The following is a 24,656-nucleotide window of genomic DNA, read 5'->3' on the forward strand; positions in this document are numbered from 1 at the left end:
AATTTCTCTGTGATGAACAACGCAGTTTCGGAATTCGAGCGTACTAACGGATGCAACAGCTTTTCCATTTTTTTTTTGCCAAATAATGTGGGAATCGTCAAATAATTTAAATTAGATTTTTATTTCGTGGTTATTGCAATGAAGAATTTGTTAAGGAATTCGTGTATATTTTAACTTAGTGTGATGTAAAAAGTCACGAAATATCAAAACTATACACGAGGTGGCAATAATAACTATCAAGACATGGTATCATATTATTCGTATACTACTTTCCTAGTGTAATCTTTAACGAACGAACTGACACCAGCGGAAATATTTCAAAACAAGCAAACGAAATGAAGTGAATAGTATATACCCCGTCAGAAATGTCTGGAGAAATGATAACTGTATTAGCATCAATAGAAATGTATTTAAGCGCAGAATCCAACTTTAACTAACTTGAAACCACAAACTTGATGAACCGACCTAATGATTTTACCTTTCTTCAGACACTATTACGTTTTGGCCTTGAATTTAACCATGAAACCATTCCTATCAGGAATCTTATAAATACACAAAACTCGAAAGCGAGCTAAGGTTGGTAACTGCTCTTTACAGCTCTTTAACGACACAACTTCTAAAGTATTCTTCTTACCTTCTTCTTCTAAAACAAAACGCAGTGAACACAGCGAATTATTAGCTATTCCATAATAATCTAACAGGTTTGGAAAAGTGTGGAAAGAGGTACCGTACTGATTCATCAAAATTGACAAAAGGCCATTTTAAAAGTTTTACGTTTGAAAATACTTGTTCAATCGAATATTTCTGATTAAAGCCTACACATTCGGAATAACAGTGCTACTAACTTCAAATGTGCAGAATATCGATAGAAAACCAAATATCTAAACATGTAGAAATTTGGGCTGAAATCCAAATTAAATATTGAATATATTACAATCACAAAAAATAGAAAAAAATGAAATATCTTTGAGTTTTTCGTCCAAAACAAAAATAGATTTAACACTTACATAGATTATTTATCTCTGCCGATCCAAACTTCAGGAAAACGATCATGTGACACTTCACTATATTGCACCCAAAAGCTGTTTCTTGTAGGGAGCGTAAACCGTAGACCGTTAGGTTGGTCCAACGCTAATTTCTTCCGGCGTTTGATGTACCATGCAGTAAGATGGTTAATCATGTTCGATATTTAATCTTTTTTATAATAATTAAGGAACCATGATTTTTAACAATTTCCATGCTTTCTTTGTTTAATTCTCTTTTCCCTTTCGTAATTTGAATTGTCCGAGTGTATTATTCCAATTTGTGCTTTTCGCTTAACTTTTATCATGTTATGCGTTTTCTTTCGATGATTGTGTTTAGCTACATTTACTAATCGGAATTTTTCTACATATTTCAGAAATATTCGCTAATTACTTCTCTTTAACCCAATTCTTATCACTTGTTGTAGTCAGCCAACCACTAAAGTTTATGGAGGTTGGCCTTCTAAGAAATAGTACTACCGTCCTCCAGTTGAATTGTTTCAGTGTATGTCTGATAGCTGGACACCGAACATGACGATACATTCCCCAAGACATGAAATGCCAGGTTATTTCCCAATTGGAGCAAAAAAAGAATGAATATTTTGGTATCGGTTGGAGAACCACCAGATAGAAAGGATAAATTGCATTCACGTTGAGTTCTAAGAGATGAAAATAAATGCAGGGAAAAGAATATAATGATATTCATCATGCAGAGACAGAGAAAGCATGGACAGAACAACGAAATTTAAAGTCAAAAGCATAAACAATCTGCGTTTCCTTCCTGCCCCATGTTTCTGTCTTGGGTTTTCTCTACCCTTATGGAATAAATATATTTTATTAGCAATAGCGAACATAATTTACATAATTTACAGTGCTTAATTCCCTCAAAAACAAACTAATACCAGATTTTGAATCGAATGCAGAACATTTCGAATGAGTCTCACACGCTGTCCCCGTAGGTGCACAATCTAAGGTCTGTGTTTAAATTAGCCGTGGAACTCCACACTGCCATAAAGTTTCTCCTGTTCCATCTTAAGTTTGAATGTTATTTACGGTCTTTAGACGTCTATGGGTTGACATTTGGCTTCAGAGAAAAGCATTTGATCTGTAGATCAAGATCAGGTAAAACTTAATCCACAATCTTCACAAATTACTGTTGCAGCTACATATATGTGGATCTAATCTAGGATTTGTATTGAGGAAAGCTAAAATATCCGAGTTGGAAGCATTTAGAATGTGGTATTGGCCCACAATGCTGGACCGAAAGGAGAAGGAATGAATAAGGACTAAATTAAGCTAATGAAGGACGATAGATCATGAAAACAATATGAAAACGAAGAATCATCGTTCATGAATATTTTATTCGGCACTCCGATTGGATAAGGAGAGGTAGTAGGAATAGCATAAAGAGGAAGACCAAGGATTAAGTGTACAGACAGTTACGTAGAAGAGACCTTATCAAGGTATAAATCTGATCTCCCAAGAGTGAAAAGTTTCAAAATTTGCATGTTGCTCTCTAACCTATGGTTGGAATGAACAGGAAGAAATCTAGGATTTAAAGTTTTGTTTCCTAAATTTGCGATATGAGCACTAATTCTTTAAGGAGGATTAAAAAAGTGATTTCAAAAATCTAAGAGGCCAGTCCAAGCTCTTGAAGGAGATGGTCTTACGAGTAATTCATGTTTGAATGACATCTCCGTGCTTTGTTAGGTAATATACTAGCAGTGAAAGTTTAGCTTCGAAAATGCTAATTGCAAGCTTTCAGTTAAATACGATGGTACGGTGTCGTGTTATTCTATGAAAAAACCCGCGTTTAAATATCGGCTGGTAGAAGTTATTTTTTTACTCTAAAACTACATTCTTCCTTTAATATATATTTGCATTTCTTGTGGATTATCTTAAATTTTATTAACCAGTGGTTGGTGGATGCTAGGTTTTGTCAAATATCTTCTCACTTCGCTTTCTTTCTTTTCACTGCGTGTAATATTTCTGTGCTCGGAATGTGGTCTTTGAGGGGTTATGCCGTGTATACTACGGATATTTTTACGTTCTAATATATGACATCTTGATTGAATTTTGCCTTTTTGAACAGCAAATAAAATGGACAAACCAACACTTGCAACGTTCACTCGGTGGTCAGACGGCTAAAGTGTTAACGTCTGGAATAAATGGTCGCTGGTTCAAGTCACATCAGGTGAAACATTTTTGTTTCTAAACATGTCTCTATATGTATATTATTATTTCTTTTCCTGCATTTCTCGTATGGTAGGTTAAATCACATTTCGTTATATATGGTTACACTTTTGTACCTTTTTTCTCCAAAATGGATTTCTGTGTGTTCATATTTATTAATAACTATTTATTTATTTCAAATTTAATTTCCGTGAATTAGCAGTGATTATGTAAGGATGTGTTCGCACAAAATATAGAACGATGCCATAGCACATGTTTTTTTTTTGTTTTTTTTTTACATCAATGCTTTATTTTTCCTTTACTCAGGAAGTTACTGCCAGTGTGTACTATGCAGCTAAACATTTTACTCAGTGTTGGTGCTGAAGCGTTAGTTTTCTGAAAATACTCGCTCTATCAAATCACGTATTTGGCCACTCGTTATGTGTGAGTACCTGTTTAAAAATGACCTAGGATTTTTATCCTGATATAAGAGAAATTATCTCTGTTAAAATTGTATGCGTTTTTTTTGTACACACACACATTTTTACACTACATTTTAGAACAGGCATACCAAATCTCGTTTCGAATCTGGCGTAATATGAGGACTAATTTTTTGAACTATATATGTAAATCTCAGTGGTGTGCTATTGTCCATAACGTACATAAGTACAAACGCAGGTTTTTAGACTAGACCTATGCTGTGTGTAAGTGAGGGCAGTCCTCTAGAACGGATTTGCTGCTCCGTCCGTCTGTGAACAGGTATCAGAAAAAAATTGTTAAAGAAATATTGAGAAACGTTTTGTTACAACTGATTCAGCCCTCAAAGAATAGGTTCCAACTTCTTACTTAACTCTATATTCAAACCTGAATTGATTTAAATTAACCATTTCCAACTTCAACGTTTATTGCTATAGAATGAATATTGTAATATAGCGAGAAGTATTTATTTCCAATACTTCTCAGCGTGTTAACACAACTTTCACGACTATCCAATGTACTTTGTCAACACCTAAGATAGTTCAAATTTACTCATCCATCCAGTTTCGAAAGTGATTTCCATATTGAATAAACAGTAAACGCTTCAATGGTGCTGCTTGTTATAAATATTTCAGCGTTCCTCGAGTAGATTCAATTTCGTCCTTTAACCATATACTCAAACGAAAAATCTTCAGATTAGCAATTATTTTCAGACTTAACTAACAAAACAAGAGAACGAAACGTTATCGGATAATGAGAAGTGATTATTTGAAAATGATCCTCTGTCTATACACAAGACATAATCACTGTCTAAAGCGCAATGCGAAAATGGGCAGTTTTTCAAATTCTTTACCATTGCCAGTTTCTATACCAGTTTCGACGTTTATTACCGTAGAACGAGAACGGAGACGGAGAAGGAGAAGCGGTTTGCTGCCAAGAATTGAGCGTCTCAAAACAACATACCGTTACCATGCTGCATATTACTAGTACTTCTGGATTCGAAATTAATTTCTGAAGAATGGACACTGTAAAAGGTATCATGAAGTGCCTTTTTGCATTGGATGAAACATCTCAAGCATAGGCTCCAACTTCTGTATCAGAATCTTGGTCAAACCAGACCTGGTTAGTACTAGCCACTTCGGTTAGAACTTTTATCACCAGGGAACGAAAACAGAAAGAAGACTTCTTTCAACATACAATTGAGAGTTAAACATAAGATGACTCTTGGTAACGATCTACCAAAGCTGGAAATGCCTTAAATTTAGTATAAATTTAGATTTCAATACCTATTTCTATATGGCAATCGTGGTAAGAGTTATGGAGGTGAGTTTTTACAATCAACTGAGCATTCTAAAATAAGGTTGCACATTTTCCGCTAACCCGTATTCAAAGCAGGGCGATTGAGATTAACCATTTCTGGTGATAACATTTGTTATCATAGGACGGAGACCGTAACAGACATTAACAAACAGTTTGTACAACCGATTGAGTGTCTGGAGTGAATATATCACAAGCCATAGCACTTTATCATAATCTGAAGTTGTTGAAATTTTCTAAATATTTAATTTCAATACTGATTTCTGTAGAGTAAGGACAGTAAGATATATCGAGATACGGTTTCGTACAATTGATTCAGCTTCTCCAGAATAGGTCCTCTACTTTGTCGCTCTCAGTTGAAACCGTAAGCTTTTCTAATTTGCAATTTCCAGTATCAACAATTATCCCTACTGAACGGAAAAGACAAGAGATAGCTAAAGGCGGATTTCTGTAACCAATTCGATGTTTAGGTTGTTCATATCAGATTACCCACAGAACTCTACCAGAAACGAAAGTGGTTTTAAATATACTATTAAATCCAATTTCTACACTTATTTTCTTAGAAGAAGAAGATAAAATCTATCAGGATGCAATTTCTTGTAGTCGATTCTGCATTCAAATTCAATTCAAAGATGAACCACGAACCATTACTGGTTGTTAGAGTGAACCATTACTATTTTCAATGTTTATCGCCACAAAACAAATGGTCATATATGGTGAGAAGCATATTGTGCAAACGTTCTAGCATCTTAAACGTTTTAACATATCTCTACTGTTCACAGCACTATATGAGAACCGCAAGTGCTTCAAAATTACTATTATCTCTGATTTCAGTACTGGTTTCCGTAAAGCGAAAATGGTAAGATATATTGAAATCTCTTTTTCTACAATCGAATCAGCTTGCTTAGCAAGCGATCTATCCTTCTCGTTAAGGCTCTGTTCAAGTCGGAAGTAGTTAAAATTATGTCTCCGGCTTCAACATCGCTAAAAAACGAAAATAATAACATAAATCCTAAATACTCCAAATTTACGCCTAGTTTCATTTTTCACTAAAACGCATATTTTTAGCGCTTGGTGCTCAAATTACACCGTTGTTGTACGTGAATGCCTTTTAATTGTAGTTGCTCTTAAATGTTGGACTCAATTGTATGGAAAACATGTAAAAATTTATACAGATCATAGCTTTTTGGTATATTTGCATAAAACGAGACAGTGGATTTCTAGATTTGCTAGTTGGAGTATACAAATTCAGAAATTTGACATACAAATTCTGTATATCAAGGGCCATGATAATCAAGCTAGGGACGCATTGCCAGGTATCATTTTGTCTCCAGAAACTGAAAGACACCAAGTTAAGAAAAAAATATCCACACTACGAAAAAACCATGAAATATTTGGATTACCCCAATGATCCCTATTTTAAGGTTAAAAATCGCAGCATTGCTGAATTTTACAAAATTGAAAATGGTATTTTGTTAAATCTTAGTTACCATTTTCCTGACCATTGAAAAACTTGTATCCCTCCATCACTTGTGAGTGATGTAATTCTAAATTATCTTGAACAAGTGCATTTTGGTTTTGAAAAGATTTTAGGTTTCAAAAGCGACTCCTGTAATTGACATCTATGCGCACAGATATTAGAAACTATTTACGTGATAGTACTATTTGTAAACCTACGAAGTTTGAAACTTCACCACCAGCCAGATTTCTGCAAACTGTTGCCGTGAAGAATGTAATTGACAAGGTTTAATTGATTTATTAGCCCTTACCCATCTTTTCATAGTGGAAATAAATTTGCATTGTCAATTTTAGATGTATTTGGTAGATATTACACGATGTTTCCGATTAGAAATGTCACCACTATTTGTGTTTTAAGATGCTTAGAATATTACTACTTTGCAACCATGAAAATTTCGAAATATTTATTGGTAGACAATGGTGGATATTCTATATCAGCTAAATTTATGTCTAAAATCGAAGAATACGGTATTACAATTCAAAACTCCTTAACATCCGAAGAGCTCTGGTGTGGAAGAATTCATAGAGAAATGGAAAGGTTTCTTAAACTGTTTTTTAATTAATTAAAACCATACTTCTTGGAAGAGGTACATGCCCCAAATTGTAGAGTTGCTGAATAACTCAGTATGTAGGAGTTTAGGTTTCAGCCCTGCATGTCTTATCCTAGTAACAGTGCCTAAAAGAATGGACTGCAAATGAAGAAAGACTTTACATATAAATGCTCCACAAGTTCATTTTGTATGTATTTAAATGTCCCGTAATTTCGTTATTTTTCTTCATTGGAATAGGACACTTTCATCTGATGAAGTGATCGCCCAGTAAAAGCACTTACAAAATTCCCAGTGAAGTGGTGAATTGGCTTTGAAATGGTGCCTTCAGTTAAAGAGAAATCACGTTATAGGGATCTTGAACCTCTACAATTTTTTAATAGTGCACGCACATTCCTCTCGACCACCAATGTAAGCGATCCAAATTTACGCCTAATTTCATTTTTCGCTCAAACGCATATTTTGTGCTTGCTGCTCTATAGTGATGACATCCCAAATTCATTTATTTCGCCTTCTCTGTGCCATTCTTCGTTTATGCTGCCACCTCTTGGTACCAAAGGAAACATTGGTAGAAGAAAAGAAATAAAACGAAAACTGAAGAATGTGGAATGTTCACGAAAGTTGTCTATGTGTTACTGCAAACCATTTGTGCATTTTTCATTTTCAGAAAATCATGATAACGTGATGCAAGTGCATAACATTCAAATGCAAGTGACCAATATGCGGGACTAGATGTTAATTTCACCTGTTCTCAATATTGCACTTTAGTTCGTCTAACAGATGCTACCACATAAAACTGGTGGTAGACGATTAGGTTGAGTGCACTGAGCAGATTCATTGAGTGACAATCGGAGAGAGTTATTGTATTTACCGATTCTTTGTGTAATACAGGGCAAGGCTGTGTTCCCCGTGGTGAGGAACCGAGCAGGTCCTGTGGGGGTTACTGAATGAAGAAACTGGTTTGTCCAAGATGCGCGAAACCGTAGTATCGAGGAGATGTTTTGGTAATGATTAGTCCATCTGTTATCTGATTTTCATAAATAAAAACATTGTAAGATATCTATAAGCTCCTTTGCGATCATCGTTCCAACAATACGTGCTATCTCCTACCTTAACATTCTGTTCAGATTCGAAGTGCTGCAAATTATCTACTTTCTCAACATTTATCTCTTGACTAAAAGAGAAATGGATAACATGTAATAGCTTTTTGAAATGGGTTCAGTTTACAAGGAACAGATTCTCTCTTCGATTTTGTTACTCTATTGAAACCCGTTGTTACAGATGTACTACTTCAGGTTTGAGCACTGAATTCGTATATTTTGGAAGTCTTAGTTTCACACTGTGAAACGATATAAACTTTTTTTTAACATGGTTATTGTATAACACGTTTAACACACCCCATCAGGTTCATATTGTTAGTCATGCATATAAGAGTAGTAGCTATGTAACAGATATTTGGCAGAAGTTATGTGAATGGAAAAAGAAAATAAGCAGTGTTTAGTCTTTGTTCTCCACTGCCATCAATTTATACCTTTATCCTGATTTGAAATATTATACTCGTACAAAGGAGTGCTGTTATTTTGTTTGTCTTTCAGCTAATGGTGTATGTTTTAACCACGACAATTTTTACCATTCCAACATTTACGCTGGTAATTTCACACATTCCGCTAATACCGTAACACTTGTTCATAAACGCAAATATTTTAGAAATTTTGTAACATTTTGAATTTGATGATGATAGTTGTCTTAGTGTAAGCAAAATGTTTCTGTGAGATTTTTTATCACTTTCTTATTTCCATTTGTATGCAATACTTTCCCCGTTTCCTTCCCTGTACTAACTAGCTTATAAAGGAAAGCTGAAGATATTAGCTCTCTGGTAAAGCCCAGGACTTAAAACAAAAGCTTAAGTTCATGAGCTTTATTCCCGTTTGTGTCAACTTTTTGGTATATAGTGATATATTTCTTAGTTCATGAATAATTATGTCAATAAAGTTTCGTCCCGTTGCTTTAACTTTAATTGATATGTGTGTCTCCGAAGTTTACTAGTTTTTAAAATTCTAAAGGTCTATACTAGTAATATCACGTTGTAGCAAAAATTTGTTTGGATGTATAAGAATTATGTAATTATTAGTTGTTGCTGTAATCAATAGAATACATTTTGTTGTTAGAATAGACCTATTACGCAGCTACAGTTTTACTTGCAATCGATCAGGAGGGAGAAAATACCATTTGACTAGATTTAAAAATGTCATTTCAAATGTAAGAAATTCTCAAGAAAGAACAAGTTGAGAAAAGGATGATTTTCTCGTCTATATCACCTTCAATTAAACTTAATTATCACAAGTCCAGACTATCGATTTATATCCCTTTCCACTCGGACTATTTCTTTTAAAATATTCAAAAGGGAACAAAAAAATAAACGTATTTTTCTAATGTATTATAATCTACTAATTCTCATAAATATGATCTAGGTTTCTTTTAAAAATAAAAGCTTTAGGAAAAATTAACCTGAACAATTGTGCATGTTCGTCCAATATTGTATATATTAGTGATTCTATCTCCCTGTGCAATTGTGTAGGTGAAGGCTGATAGGATTAAAGAATGTTACTAACACGCAGGAAAGAGACTGCTAAATTTTTAATAACTTACTTATCGAGAGGTGAAGGAAACGAAAATTTACATCGTTATACGTATAGTTGACATTTACAATAGTAAGACATCATATATATTTTAAAGAATGAAACTGATATTTCTACGATAGGCGGGTCACGTCGCTTGCGTTAGTAATACGCATGAGAGCTGTAAAATTCTTCTGAAACGTTGTTATGTCAAAAACGATAAGATAGTATTTTAGAGTAAGATACTCTAAGAATAGGTGATGATAATCGAAGTTAACATGGTTTATTGCAGGATGATGTCCAGTTGAGGATTTAAATTTGTGAGGTTTGGGACTTCGGATTTGATTAATACTGGGTGAATGGGTTTCGTATATTCCCGAATGTATACTGAAGTTTAAGATGAAGTATATACTTTATTTTCTTGAGCTTTTTAATTTGCTGCTAAAATTGCATAGTGAAAATTATGAAAATTTCAAATGGACGTCACGTTTGTTCCAAATAATTAACGCATTCGGCCGTCATTCTTAATTTCGCGAACGTGTGCACAGTATGTTGTACCGGCTTGTAACCAGCGAAGCACACACCTGACCTCTACAACAGAATGTGCTGAAAACCAATGCTTAACTTCAATTTTGAAATTTCGCAGATCGTTCAGTAAATAAAACCCTGAGCAAACTTTCGCTTATTGTCTCTGGCTCAAAATTTGTGCAGGATCGTCATTTTAATTCTTACTTTCATGAGATGTGGACCGGTTTCAAGAAGCATTTCTGCATATAAAATTGCTGTTTGACAATGTAAATACAATGTATACTTTCTTCGGAATGTGTTTTGGAAGTCGGGAAAATTTCTTTCTTAAGTTTTTCTTTTAATTGTGAATTTTCTTTTTGTAGTTTTTACGTTGTAAGGATTTATGAATGTCCAGTGTTCTTAGGCATATAGTCTTACGTAATATTTATTCCGTCAAATTTGTGTTTGAAAAAGTCATATTATGTATACGCTACGTGGACACACTTAGTGAAGAGTGTCCATAAGTTTTAGCCCGTCAGTATTGTATTCTAGTAGCGCTTAAATGAAACAGGTAATACAAATATGAATTATTGAGGAAGAGGTAGTGATTGTATAATGCTCCATATCAGTAAAGAAGCACGTTTGGAAAGGATAAAAGTGTTATTTGAAAGAGAAATGATGAAAATACCTTGTTTCCCAGTAAATAGTTTTCACGTCGTACACTAAAAGTTTTTTTTACTGTTTCTCACGTTGCACGTGTTGAAACATTTAAATAGGTCTATAAGTGGATTTGAAGTTACATAGGTTTACAGCTTATTTCACAACATCCGCTTGAAGCGTAGTTTTCTTAAAATATACTAGCTTAAATGTTATCACTTCACTGCATCAGGCAATATATTATACATTAACTTTATATCATGGTAATTTTATATATTAAGAAAATTACGGAAATTGCCCGGTTTGTTCTCGTAGGGCGTAGGTCACTTTTTTGTTGGTATTGAGTAAAGATTTTACAGGTTAACTTTTACATCCCTAACATAATCCACTCGTCATATACTCTGATTTTCCCGTAAAATCTAAATCTCTTTTCTTACTCGTAGGATCTTGATTCTAATGACAGTAACGTAAAAAAGAAGGAAAGAAGTTTTCTGGATGAGATACAGGTGCTAGCTTCAGTGTAAAATTTAATTTCACTCAGTTCACCCATTTCCTTAGCTAACACCAGATTAGCCGGATGTCAAGATTGAATAGAGATATAATATGAAGATTGTTCATATTTTCCCTCTTGAATGTTGTATTTTCCAAAACACCGATGCATGCAACATCTTTTTAAAAGTAAGAATTTTCTGAGCAACTGTCCCCTATCTAACGAGAAAGACTTGTCAGATTATAACTTGTGACGTACAAATTTAATCCTTTTTCCGCCCTTCTGATTCCCATTTCAATGAATTTATCATGTTAAAATGGCAATTAATTGTAGACACTCCACATATTAAAAAATATATATATATTTCAAACAGTTCAGCTTCCTGTCTCATATAATGTGATGGAAAACATATATATATTCCATTTTTCGGTATTCAGGTTTTAGCATTAATCTTCACACGCCCCTTTTTGGTTTAACGTATGACAACTAAAATGACTAAATTGTTTCTCATTTCTAATAATACTCGAGGAAGATTGTTTAGAAAATATCTTGTAACAGCTAGATTTACAAACCCAGTAGAGAATTTTGATTTACCCTAATTGCATTAAACCAGGTTAAAACAAATTTAAATTGAATGTTTTGAGGACAATCGTACAGGCATTAATAATAATCAAAGGGTGACGAAGGTGCAAACGCTTGTCCACAATCCCATAACGTGAAAGTCAGGAGTCATGATACGTATTTCTCAAAATTAGATAAAGATTACAAGAAATTGAAAACTCTCTCCTTTTCATATGTGTTCATTTCATAATTGGGCTTAATTATGTATCAGATGTAACCACGTAGCTATATAATACTAGGCGCAATAAATTGTAGTACCTATTAAAATTTACTTTGTCACAGCTAGAGATTTTTACTGATTGAAATGAAGTTTTTTTTTTTTTTTTTTTTTTTTTTTTGAAAAATTTAAAAGTTGTTATACTTTTCCTTTGTTTCTTTATCGTCATAGTAACAGTTTTTTGTAGCTGCAATTGCGACAAGTTCTCGGGATTGTTAAGTTTTCTGACACAAAAATTGATGACAAATATTTTTAGTAACAACTGATTTCTTTTTTTACTTATAATAATAAAATGTTTATTCAACATAGCACAAAATAGGTATGTTTGTAGTTATCTGAGTTAAATCTGAATTCGTATATACAAATAATTGTACAAATTGACATATTAAAAGCAAAGTACGTGCTCTTATTTTTTGAATAGAGACATATTGAATCACCTCGAGAGTTGTCAGTTACATATTCCTACAAATTTTCATGTTACTTGAACAGAAATATGAAATTCAAAGAATGATTTCGTTCCTTTGTTGTTACTTATTTAGTACCTTTTAAAATTCCTTGTTTATTGAATTTGTTACAGGCGCAGTAACGACTTTGCTCTTCACAGAGAAGCGAATAGCTTAATTGCGTTAAGAGAAACCTTTTCTTATTCCGATGAGAAATCTCCAAAACAGTCTGCCAATGGATTTGATCGATCACCTTTGTCAAGACACATGGTAACACGTAAATGTGAAAATCATCTCACGTACAGAAAGAGTGTTAAACGCTCTAGTCAAAGATCAACATTCTCAAGCGCAGAGTTAGTACATACAGGGGAGTATGAAATGTTATTTAATGTATGTTCAAGTCATGTTACACACATGGGAACCCACAAAAAAGAAAAATTTTTCACATATGAAGAGTGTGGTCTGGGACTTCATCAACGTTCAGGTTTGGCTAGGCACATGTTAATCCATCCAGAAGAAAAACTTCTGATATGCCAAGAGTGTGGAAAGGGATTCAGTCGACGATCTTATTTGGCTAAACACATGTCAATCCACACAGGAGAAAAATCTCAGATATGTGAAGAGTGTGGTAAGGCATTTCGTCGACGTTCAACTTTGGCTACACACATATTAATTCATACAGGGGAAAAATCTCACACATGCAATGAGTGTGGAAAGGCATTTACTCAACGTTCAACTTTGGGTAAACACATGTTAATTCACACAGGAGAAAAATCTCACACATGTGATAAGTGTGGAAAGGGATTTAGTGTACGTTCAAATTTGACTGCACACATGTTAATCCACACTGGGGAAAAACCTCTCACATGCCAAGAGTGCAGTAAGCAATTTAATCAACGTCCTCTTTTAGCTAGACACATGTTAGTCCACACGGGAGATACACCTCACACATGCGAAAAATGTGGGAAGGCATTTCGTCATCGTTCAGCATTGGCTACACACATGTTAATCCACACAGGAGAAAAATCTCACTCATGCGAAGAGTGTGGAAAGGCATTTACTCAGCGTTCAAATCTAGTTAAACATATGTTAATTCACACAGGAGAAAAATCTCACATATGTGAAGAGTGTGGAAAGGGATTTAGTCGACGTTCATCTTTGGCTGCACATATGTTAATCCACACAGGCGAAAAACCTCACAAATGCCAGGAGTGTGGTAAGCGATTTAATCAACGTTCTCATTTGACTAGACATAAGGTAATCCATACAGGAGATAAAACTCACACATGCGAAGACTGTGAGAAATCATTTAGTCGACAAACAACTTTGGCTGCACACATGCTAATCCACACAGGAAAAAAACTTCAAAAATGCCAAGAGTGTGGAAGGAGATTTAGCCAACGATATCATTTGGCTAGGCACATGTCAATCCACACAGGAGAAAAATCTCACGCATGTGGAGAGCGTGGTAAGGCATTTTGTCAACGTTCAAATTTGGATAAACACATTAATTCACACAGGAAAAAAATCTCGCGTGTGAAGAGTGAGGAAAGGGGTTTAGACGACGTTCAAATTTGGTTAAACAAATCTTAATGCATATAGGAAAAAATATCCGTATAAAAGGGGGTTTAGTCGTCGTTCTGTCCTTCAAAAACACACCTGGATACATATTTTTATAAAAAGTACAGCACTTACCGTGAGTGTGGATGCGGGTTTATGTTATGTTAAACCTTGGCTACACGTATGCTAAACCATACAAGATATAAATATCGTACGCTCCAACAATGTGGAAGGGAAGTAAGTAATGGTCATGACATTGCAAAAAGCACGGTGATATGTACAAGAAAAACCCCCCAACTGCAGAGGGTGTGGAAAAGGGATTAGTGAACGTACGCACATGTTAGTCCACACTTGCGAGAAATCTCCCGCATTACCAGTGTGGAAAAGTATTTGCTAGACGTTTAGTCCGAAAAACGCACATATTGGCTAACGGGGCTGAGAAATTCAACACCAGTTGTGAGTTTGGAAAAGGGTGTAGTGTAAGTTCAAATTTTAACACACACATGCTATACCACACAGGGGGAATTGCTCACAAATTCTAAGAATGTTATAAGCAGTTTTTTGTACCCTCAAACTTTTCCACCGAATTGCTAATCTTCAGTGCTGAAAATTCTGACACATGCAAACATTGTCGAAAGGGATTTAGTGTATTGTCAAGTTTGTCTGCAGATGTGTTAGTCCACACTGAGGAAAAACTTCACGCATACGATGAGTGTGGATAAGGATTTAGTCTACTTTCATGTTTCACTACACATGCCAATCAATACGAGAGAAAAGTCTCACACGTACCAAGAATTTAGTCAAGGTTCACACGTTACAAAACACATGTTAACACTAGAGATGTGTAAATTCCTGGGAAGGTATTATTCGGGAAGATTCCAAAAAATTGGAATTTTCCGGAAATTTATGTAGGAATGAAAAAACAAACGACTTCTGAACAGGATTTGCTGTTTCAAACATTTTTGCTGTTTCAAACAAAGTATTAATGCAGCAAACATTTTTTTTCCTTTTTTAAAAAGAAAATATACATTTCAAAGAAAAACAAAACAAAAGGCATTAAAATAAAGGGAGTTAAAGCGTTGGTTCTCCATCAATGCAACTGAAAGAGCGCTCTTTAGTTGTTCCGATAGTCATGCGTGTCAAGTAGTCTATTTCTTGGGTTGGTGCAAAATGTAGAACCTGGTTCGAATTCAACTCGATGCCTTTATTTTTTAATTTTTTTTCCGTTTTTCTACCTGCACAATTTTTTATTATATATATTAGAGTGAGGCACGCTTTTTACTCTATCCAAAAATAAGATGCACAGGCGTAAAACTTTTTCTGTATATCAAATAATATTTCTTAGTGCAAATCACTTCTTGCATCGCTCCATAAGATTTTCGTAAACCTGTAAATAAATATAAAGTTCTAGTGTCCAGAATATCAATATGAGATTTGGGGCCTATATTAAGCTCTAGCTTCACTTCTTATGTAACCTCAATAATGAAAAGAGCACTACACTCAAAATCTATTATTATTATTATTATTATAAGTCAGAAATAGAAAAAAGTTTTTGTTTACTAAATTTGATGAGATCTCTTTTTTTTTCCAGTATGAACTTTATTGGTGTATCAGAACCATTTTAGATACGTATTCACAAGGATCTCATATTTTTTTCACTTAAAATTCTTAATAGATGTCAATAGTAATACCGCTTCCCTGAGTCAATTGCATCGCAAAAGAATACACTTAGTTATATAACACCTTGACCATCATCTTACTCCGAACATTCTCACTTAGTATTTTACGAAAGCAGATGAGGTGTGTTCTCGATTTTCAAATCGGTTTTGTTTCAGGTTGAAAATAGTGGATTTACGCCATCATTGAATTATACATTTTAAAAACCTGGTTTTATTCTCTTTTTAAAGATAAATGATGTGCTCAAAAATAGGATCTCTTTTACATTTTGGTACAGAAAAGCTGGTCTGAAGAGAAATGAAAGTGAGTTGAGGCCACAGGTGGACAATATGTAGTCTATCTTAGATCCTGCGCAGGGCGATTTTTCAACTTCGAGAGGGAAACGTACACCTAGAAGAAACACTTAACTCGCTCCCAACTGTGTTCAGCATTGTTTGTTGAACCTGCCTCGTCAACATTTTCCTGGTGCTCTGCCTTATTTGTATCTTCAAGAATTCATTAAAGTATGTTGTAACTTCTGACACGAAAGGGTTATAATTTCTATAGTACACCAAAATTTTATACTTTGCAATACCGTCCTTGGTAACATCAATGTTTTCTGCGTCAGTATTATTAAATGTGCAGTGCAGCCAAGTTAATTAAAAAATATATTTAACCTTTTAGAAATGTGCAACTCAAATTCTCAAAGTAGCATTAAAATTCCATGGTTCCTCAACAATTGACACATATTTAGTGGATTTTTGGGGTGATTTTGGGCTGTAGTACAATATGATTATCCCCTCAGGGTTAAGTAAGAACTCCGCTATAGTTTCTCCAAAAGTGTTACCTACTTTCTTAGTTTCATTCAGGCAATTTAGACAACACAATCAGCTGTGTTTCAAATGCTAAGAACGACATGTGAATATCTGAAAACACAACCGAGCTATAAGGAGTTGTATTTTTGATGACGTCTTAAATATACAGATTATGTATATGACATTTGGTTTCTGTTAGAAGGAGGAGAAATGTCACAAAACTAATATGTGTACCGTAATAGACCGTCTAATGGACGTTCTGTAGTAAAATATGCTGGTACCTTTCTGTGTTAAGTGCGAACCTTACTGTAGCTTCTACAAAAATATTACATCCTTTCTCAATTTCGCTCAGGCACCTTACATAATACTTTCACCTGCGTTGAATGCTGAAATCCACATGTCAACATCTCAAAACATAACCGAGCTATAAGGAATTATATTTTTTGATGACGTCAGAAATGTGGAAATTGTTATGAGTATGGACATTTGGGTTTCTTTTAGAAGGCGGAGAAATTTCATAAAACTAATATACATATATACCCTAATAGACACCCTAATGCTTGTTCTTTAATAAAATATGATAGTACCCCACTGGGTTAAGTCAGAACCGCACTATATTCTATTCATTTTATTTCGCCTATATGATCATACGTATTGCACGAACTCGTGCGTATGAATAAGACTCGTCAGGGAACAAAAATACATAAATATACATAATTCTATCATATATATATACGAATTAATTAAAATACTACGCTACGCCTACTATATAAAAGAAACACAAAAAATAGACTTTTTAAATACTACCAATAATCAAATTCATTTACATACCGAGGAATTCATTCACGGAATAAAAGAAGTGCTGTAATAGGTAGGTTTTCAATAATCGCTTAAATTCTCATCTTTGTTCTGTCTTTCGAAGATATAGAGGCAGTTTATTATATAGTATGGTACCCATATACATTGGATTTCTTTCGTATAATTTAGTGCTGTGTTGTTTGCTGGGGATTTTATCCTTACGCCTGATATCGTATTTGTGGGTTGCTGGTGCGTTAAATACGTCATTGTTGGTTTTAGCAAACAGTAACATACTAAATACGTATAGCGAGGATAAAAGCAATATTTCAAGTTCATTTAATATTGGTCTACATGAATCGTTTAGTTTGGCCCAGCCATACTTCTTAAGAATCCTTTTTGAATAACGAACCACATATTCCTCTTTTGGAAGTTTCCCCAGTAGATTATACCATATGAAAGTAAAGACTGAAAGAGTACGAAACACAAGTTACGAATCGTATCTAGTTTTAATACATGTTTGATTGATTTTAATGCATAGAGCATTTTATTGAGCTTTTGTGCTAGTGAAAGTATGTGTGCTTCCTAGGAAAGATTGTGGTTTAGCTAAAGACCCAGAAATTTAGTTGAGTTTGAATACAGTACTTTTGATTATTTAACATTATATCAGTTTCTAGGAAAAAGTGCTATAGATTTGTCTGTGTATAATTTTAGTTTGTTTTGGGCAAACTAGTTTTCTCAACTAAGGGTTGTCTTGTCAGTTTTATCACAGATAATATAGTGACTTGTACCTGTAATAGTTAGACTCGTGTCATTAGCGTACATTATCAGCGTTGAATTTGCTAATGTTTCTCCATTTGGCAAATCATTTACTTATAGTAGAAATAATATGGGTTATAATATCGATCCCTGAGGAAAACTGGTAGAAATGGTTTTAAATTTAGATTTAGTTACTGATTCAGCTCTATTGGACATAAATGATAGTTCAACAGCTTGAATACGATTTCGCAAATAAGATTTAATCCACGAGTTAACAACTCCTCTTAAACCGTAATTGTTAAGTTTATGGTTAAGAATTAGAGATGCAAAAAGACGGCTTTTTTGAATCGATGGTCTTTTCCAGATAAAAACCGGCTTTATTGGGAAAAAAACGAGAATTTTGGAAATTTTGGCTTTTTTTATTTCCATGATTTTTCTATCTAAATAGCTTTCTTATAGTATATTCTATAGTTAGATAAGAATTCCATGACCTAAATGCCATATTTTGCTCTAAAATTCACCAACAAGATGGAGGGAGCACATGTTTTATACGAATTAAAGCTAACACGAAGAATGTAGTATTTGTGGGCAATTTTAGAGTCTATTTAACTTTATTTTAACTTTTGAGTTATCGACATTTTTTTCTTTTCGGGATCATTTCATTTTGTCATCCGTGTTTCATTTCTAAGAGCTTAGTACTCTAGCTTCTAGCGCAAAAGTTAAACTTACCTTTTTCTATATATCCGTCAAAGCGTACGTTTTTCAACATATTCGTCAAACCATACTTCCACATTTCTTTTATACTCTAGCTGCGCAACGATTTAGCAATAATTTTGCGGATACACCCTTGAGTACTAATTTATACAAGTAATCAGTAGCGACTAAAAAAGTACTTTGGGAGGGATTTCTCTGATTGTTTCGTTTTCTAAAATGTCCTAATTTTATTTCGGAGGAGCTTGAAGTTTATGAGTACAGGTATAACTAATATTTCGTTTCGTTTATATATTTAGCAATAATCTTCCGGATACAACCTTGAAGATTATTTTATACTGAAAATCAGTGGTGGATTTAGAAAAGTATTTTGGGAGGATTTTTTTTTCTTACTAATGTTTAGTTTTTCTAAACATTCATAATTTTTATTTCACGGGAGCTTAAAGTTTATGAGTAAAGGCATGACTAATAGATATGTCGTTTGTTTTAGACATTAAGTAATTTTGGGAAACAGGCTTCAGTCCGAAAGACCGCCCCCGCTAACCTTCGCAAAACCGTCACTGCTGGTAATTAGTAATAATAACGATTTAAAAACAATAAGAAAGTCGCCCAACTCACAGTGCACGCGCTATTTCTACTTCACAGGTGGAATGAAGAAAAGCTTTGTCAGAATGATCGAATGCTGAGTTGAATCCCGGACTTCCCGATAGAAGCGCAAAAGCTCCACTCAGTCATGTTTGTTGTGCAGTTTATTTATCTTAAGTTAAATATATTCCTTTATATATTCCTTTATATATTCCTTTATATATTAAATATGGGCCTTTATATATTTTATCTAGCTTGGGATTGTATTTCTTTAACAACGATGCTCTTGTTATATTCTTAATAAGTACCTTCTGTCCTACAGCAAACTCAGCAGGGATTCTTTTTCTTTTATAGTTTTGTTCTTTCCTTTTCCATGACTTACTGATGTTATCTGATATTATTTCTAACATTTGCTCTTTATTACTACCATTTTCAAAAAGATTTACATTTAAAGACCATTTACAATCTAATGGACTAAAAAGTTTTCTCCCAAAATAAACTTCTGCTGGAGAAACACCAAGTTCGCTTATAATACTAGAATTTAAAGTGAATTGAATTTTGTCGAGAAGTTTTGACCAACTACTTTGATTATTATTTACGTAACAACGTAAAATTTGTTTGACTATTGCATTCACTTTTTCCACTAAATTAGGTGAAGGATTATAAGGACTAGTGGTAATATGTTTTATTCCTTGGCTAAATAAGTACGTTTCAAAGGCATCGCTTACGAAATAAGAAGCTCGATCCGATACTAAGTTATTTATCCACCCATAATGACACAAGATTTTCTCTAATTTACTTATTATTACTCTAGAATTTAACTGACGTAAAGGTTCTAGAAATGAATATCTACTTGCACTATCTGTAAGTATTAGAATATACTTAAAACCAGAACTTTCCTCGCCTGTGGACCCTGAAGATTAGTTCGACTGGTAGATGGTTGTTGATTCAAAAGTCCAAGGTTGTTTGTCCTCTCCCCAGTAATGCCTAGTGCGCCTGTTGACATGGCTGTTGGATTGGCAACCCTGGAACGAGAATTCCGAAACGAGTAGTTTTCCGTTGTTGAAACACTGTTTTCTTTCAGTTTAAAGTTCACAGTAATACCATCCTTACCCAATAATAAGTTTTGTTGTTTATACTGAATACATGCTTCGTGCTTTTGTAAAAATTGTCCTCCAATTAACAACGAAATGTCCGGAGAGTCTATCACAAGAAACCAGTCTGTAAATTTCCTATTGTTAATAAAGAAATGAATTTCCACTGCTTCTTTAACTGTAATACGTTCTTGACTCATAGAAGTAACTACATGATTTACTGTCTTTCTTTTGGGAGTACACTTTAATTTTATCTGTTCAAGTAATGTTTTACCGATATAGTTTGTACTACTGCCCGTATCTATGTAACAACGCACAGGAATGTGACACACGGAAACCATAATTTGTACCATATAATTTTGCCTTTTGTCCGAAATATTGTAACCCTTTCTATTTTCTACCAAATTTTCTTTTCTCAAGCCACACTGACGCCAAAAATGATTTCTCATTCCACAAGAATAATATTTTCTATTTTGACTCTGATTTAATCTAATATTAGGTACATTTAAACCACTAGGTACTTGTGACTGCAAGGTAGCATTAGCATAATCTACATTATACTTCCGGTTAGAATCGTATGTTTCAGCAAAGGACAATAATACATGTTTTTGATTGGGAGTTGAAGTTAACAGAAATATGTTACGAATCTCAGGTGTGATAAGATTTACTATTATGTTACAAAATTCCACGTCACCCATATACATGTTAAATATTTCTAAAATGTTCTCTTTTTCTAAAATAAATTCCTTAAATGTTTCCTCTGGACGCATTACTCTATACAGCTTTCCCCTTATAATTTCCGTTTTGATAATACTGCTTACATATTTTTCTACGATTCTGTTTCACACTATTGGCCAATTAGCGTTTTCATTTATAAACTGTTGGAAATCTAGAAATAATGGACCTGTAATTCTACCTAATAAAAGCACTAATATGATATCTGAAGGTGCTACATTCTGTTTTATCAAACTGTTAGCCTGCATTAAGAAATGACAGATCTGGTAGCCATCTACGGAATTTAATACGGGTATAATATTAACCAAACTTTCTACTGCTTTAAATGCACTTAGATTTTTAATTTTACTGAAATCACATCTGATACCTGTATTTTGTCCTATATTAGGAGCATGACTTACGGTGTCGTGAGGGATTGTAGCCCCCGCAAAATCAACCAGATCCTCAACAGGTCGCATCTGACTACTTCTGCCCGGTTCTACATGCCCAGACGATCACAAATTTCCCACATTAGCATTATAACCACTCCTATTTAAATGGGAAGTTTCTTGCTAGCGGTTAGGAATATAATTCCCCCTATTAAATTGGTTATAATTATCATATGCCTCTGCAGCGTACATGATATTCATATTGATTTATGTATAGTTTAACGTGTTTCTCTGTTACAATTCTAAACTTCAATTTACAGATTGAATTTGGCAGGTTACAAATTTTCCTAATTAATTTACAGTCCAAACAAATATAAATTTTCTCTTGAGCATAAAGCTCTAGCCTAATGAGAAACACCTGACTTATGATGACAGGGTATTTTTGTCTTGCTGCGGTATCTAAGTAAATTTATACTAAACCGCTCGGATAGAACGTTTTATGGTGTTTTCTCAGGTTAAATGTATATTCAAAGATTTGAATTTCAACTAAACAAATATAACAAATTTTATTAATAAACCAAAATTGGAAACAAATATAAAAATAACTTCTCAAAAAGGACTTCTTTAAATCAAATACATGTAAACTAAATGGCAAGTAATTTCGACTATTCGCGATTGGCAGAAAATAACAATTTAAGAAAAAGAGTAATAACGAGCATGTTATCTTAGTATGCAAATTAAGTTCCAAATCAATGTTCCTTTTCAGTCGGCATGCCAAATATAGAAAAATACATACATACCAAAAGTATTCTTGCATTGACATCGAATTGTCCAATTCAAAGTAAAATTTCTTATGTCAAACTGGTATACTTCCTTTCTTTTTAAATTTTCACTTTTTACACCACTAAACATTGAAGCAATTTACACATAACTAATATAAATTTCTATTCACTTTTAGAGGTTCACTGTATGCCCAAGTAAGCCTAAATTAACAAATAACATGCTTCCATACGATAAATTATGCCTACAAAAGAAAAGTAGGTGTATCGTTCCTTACCCTGTCATCATAAGTGAAGAGGGGAGTTTAGCTGCACAACCACGAAAACTCGTAGAGGGCACCACCTTCCACAAAACAGTCATGAGACAGGATAGCAAACTCGTAAGCTTCTAGGATAGTTACCTATCTCAGAGGCTTACTTCTGTTGAATTTTTTTTTTTTACTTTTTTTTCTGAACAAACAAATTTAATCACACAACAGCATTCGCCGTGAAAAGCAATCGCAGAAACTTTAAACGTGTTCACGTCTAGTGTTTGTGATTGTTTTACGAGCTGAACATTTTGGAGTTCCAATTCAAAATAGAATCAATTTCCAACTAACGTATTCATTGATTTTTCGCGTCTGAAATGTAGAATGGCGACGGTTTTCTAAATGCTTTCAATTTATGCTTTAAATCATGTTCACTTTTTCACGCTATCACCTAAGAAAATGCAAGTTTACGCATTTGATTTGCAAGATATCAAAAGTTGTTAGTACATTTTCCTATCCTTCGACAATAAGGATATAAAACTAAACTATGATCACTCCTGCGGTTTCTTATACAATTTTTGTCCGTGCGCATCTCAGAACGTTTAGTTCTTATACCCGGGCTTAGTAGGCCTATTGGGAAATCCTGGCCTGCAGGAACAGACAATAAAATGTAATTGGAAACTTTTGAAATGTGGGCATAGAGAGAAAGGTAAATTATCAGACAAAAAATATAATGAAGGAGAGCAGAGGAAATTTAAATGCTGTAACAGCAATATTAAAAAGATAGAATTAAAGAGAAGTAGAATGGGTGAGACTACGCACTAACTGGAGAATGCGATAGGCCATGGGGAGCGAGAAAGAAGTTTAGTATTAATGCAGACTCTTCAGATCAAATCTGTAACACTTGTACGAAAAGCAAGTATCAGCATTTAGCTGCCCGTCTGTCTCATTTTCCTTGGATGAGAGTCATGAAACTATCCACTCTTTCATACACTGATTACAGTTACAGTTATTCCGTTTACAAGCTTTACAGGATAGAATTATTCCTGAAGAGGTGTTCAAGGTGTTAAATGATGAATTTAGAGATATATCAAAAGATTTAATATCAACAAAAGATGTTTTAGAAGTACTAAAGAAAACAAATACACAAAATATTATGATGATGTTTATTTAATACACTATCACCTTACCGATCAAAAACCATTAAACTTACAACATATGGAAGAAACACTTATAACCGACTTCGAAAACTTATACGAAACCTTTAAAGAACTGTATCCGAAAAGAGTATTGTTTATTAACTTAAAATGTGTATTGCATTATCTGTTGAAAAAGCACGATGTTCATGTTGATATTGATTTTAAACATTCATCTAAACAAATAGAGATGTTAAAGAAATGTTTTGAAAAATTAGGATGGACATTTTCTTTATAATAAATGAGTATGGATATATTTGGTAATGTTAAAGATAGAAAAGATCATGTTGATATTAGTGAAGAAAAATTAAAATTGTTGGAGAATTTAAATAATGTTGTTAGCGTAAGTCAACTTAATAGAATCTCAATTAGAGAACGATAGAAAACGATTTGAAGATGCATTAGAAACGTTACAAGACACATACATAAAGAAAGAAGATTTTCAAAAGGTTAAGATGGATACTACTAAATTGATTATGCAAAAAGAAACTACACCTTTATTATATCGATTGAGAATTAAGAATGCTAAGAAGCCAATCTTTAAAATATTCAATCTCACTAATGGTTACACATTTCTCTATAATGGAAAAATAATGCACATGTAATTAAGTTTGGATAAATACTTTTTAGACATATATTTAGGTGATACTTTGATTGAAAATATACCTTTTGGTTTTAAGAAGAATGATATAATAACGATTAAACCAAATAAAAATTCAGCTATGGAAGAAGGTGAATTCTTGTTCGT

The 24,656-nt window shown here is 33.7% G+C and overlaps 1 protein-coding gene across 1 annotated transcript in view; it reads left to right on the forward strand.

Moving 5' to 3' along the window:
• The window catches only part of LOC145690808 (uncharacterized), a 54,552-nt gene extending 36,890 nt beyond the window's left edge, over positions 1-17,662 (forward strand). Inside the window, exon 2 of the mRNA XM_081766101.1 lies at positions 12,742-17,662. Coding sequence (XP_081622227.1) covers positions 12,742-14,200 — 1,459 coding nt within the window. The 3' untranslated portion in view covers positions 14,201-17,662. The remainder of the gene's footprint in view (positions 1-12,741) is intronic.
• Positions 17,663-24,656: the final 6,994 nt, after the last annotated feature.

Source organism: Thermobia domestica, chromosome 7, assembly GCF_964235325.1.
Source record: "Thermobia domestica chromosome 7, izTheDome1.hap1.1, whole genome shotgun sequence".
Taxonomy (NCBI): Eukaryota; Metazoa; Arthropoda; class Insecta; order Zygentoma; family Lepismatidae; genus Thermobia; species Thermobia domestica.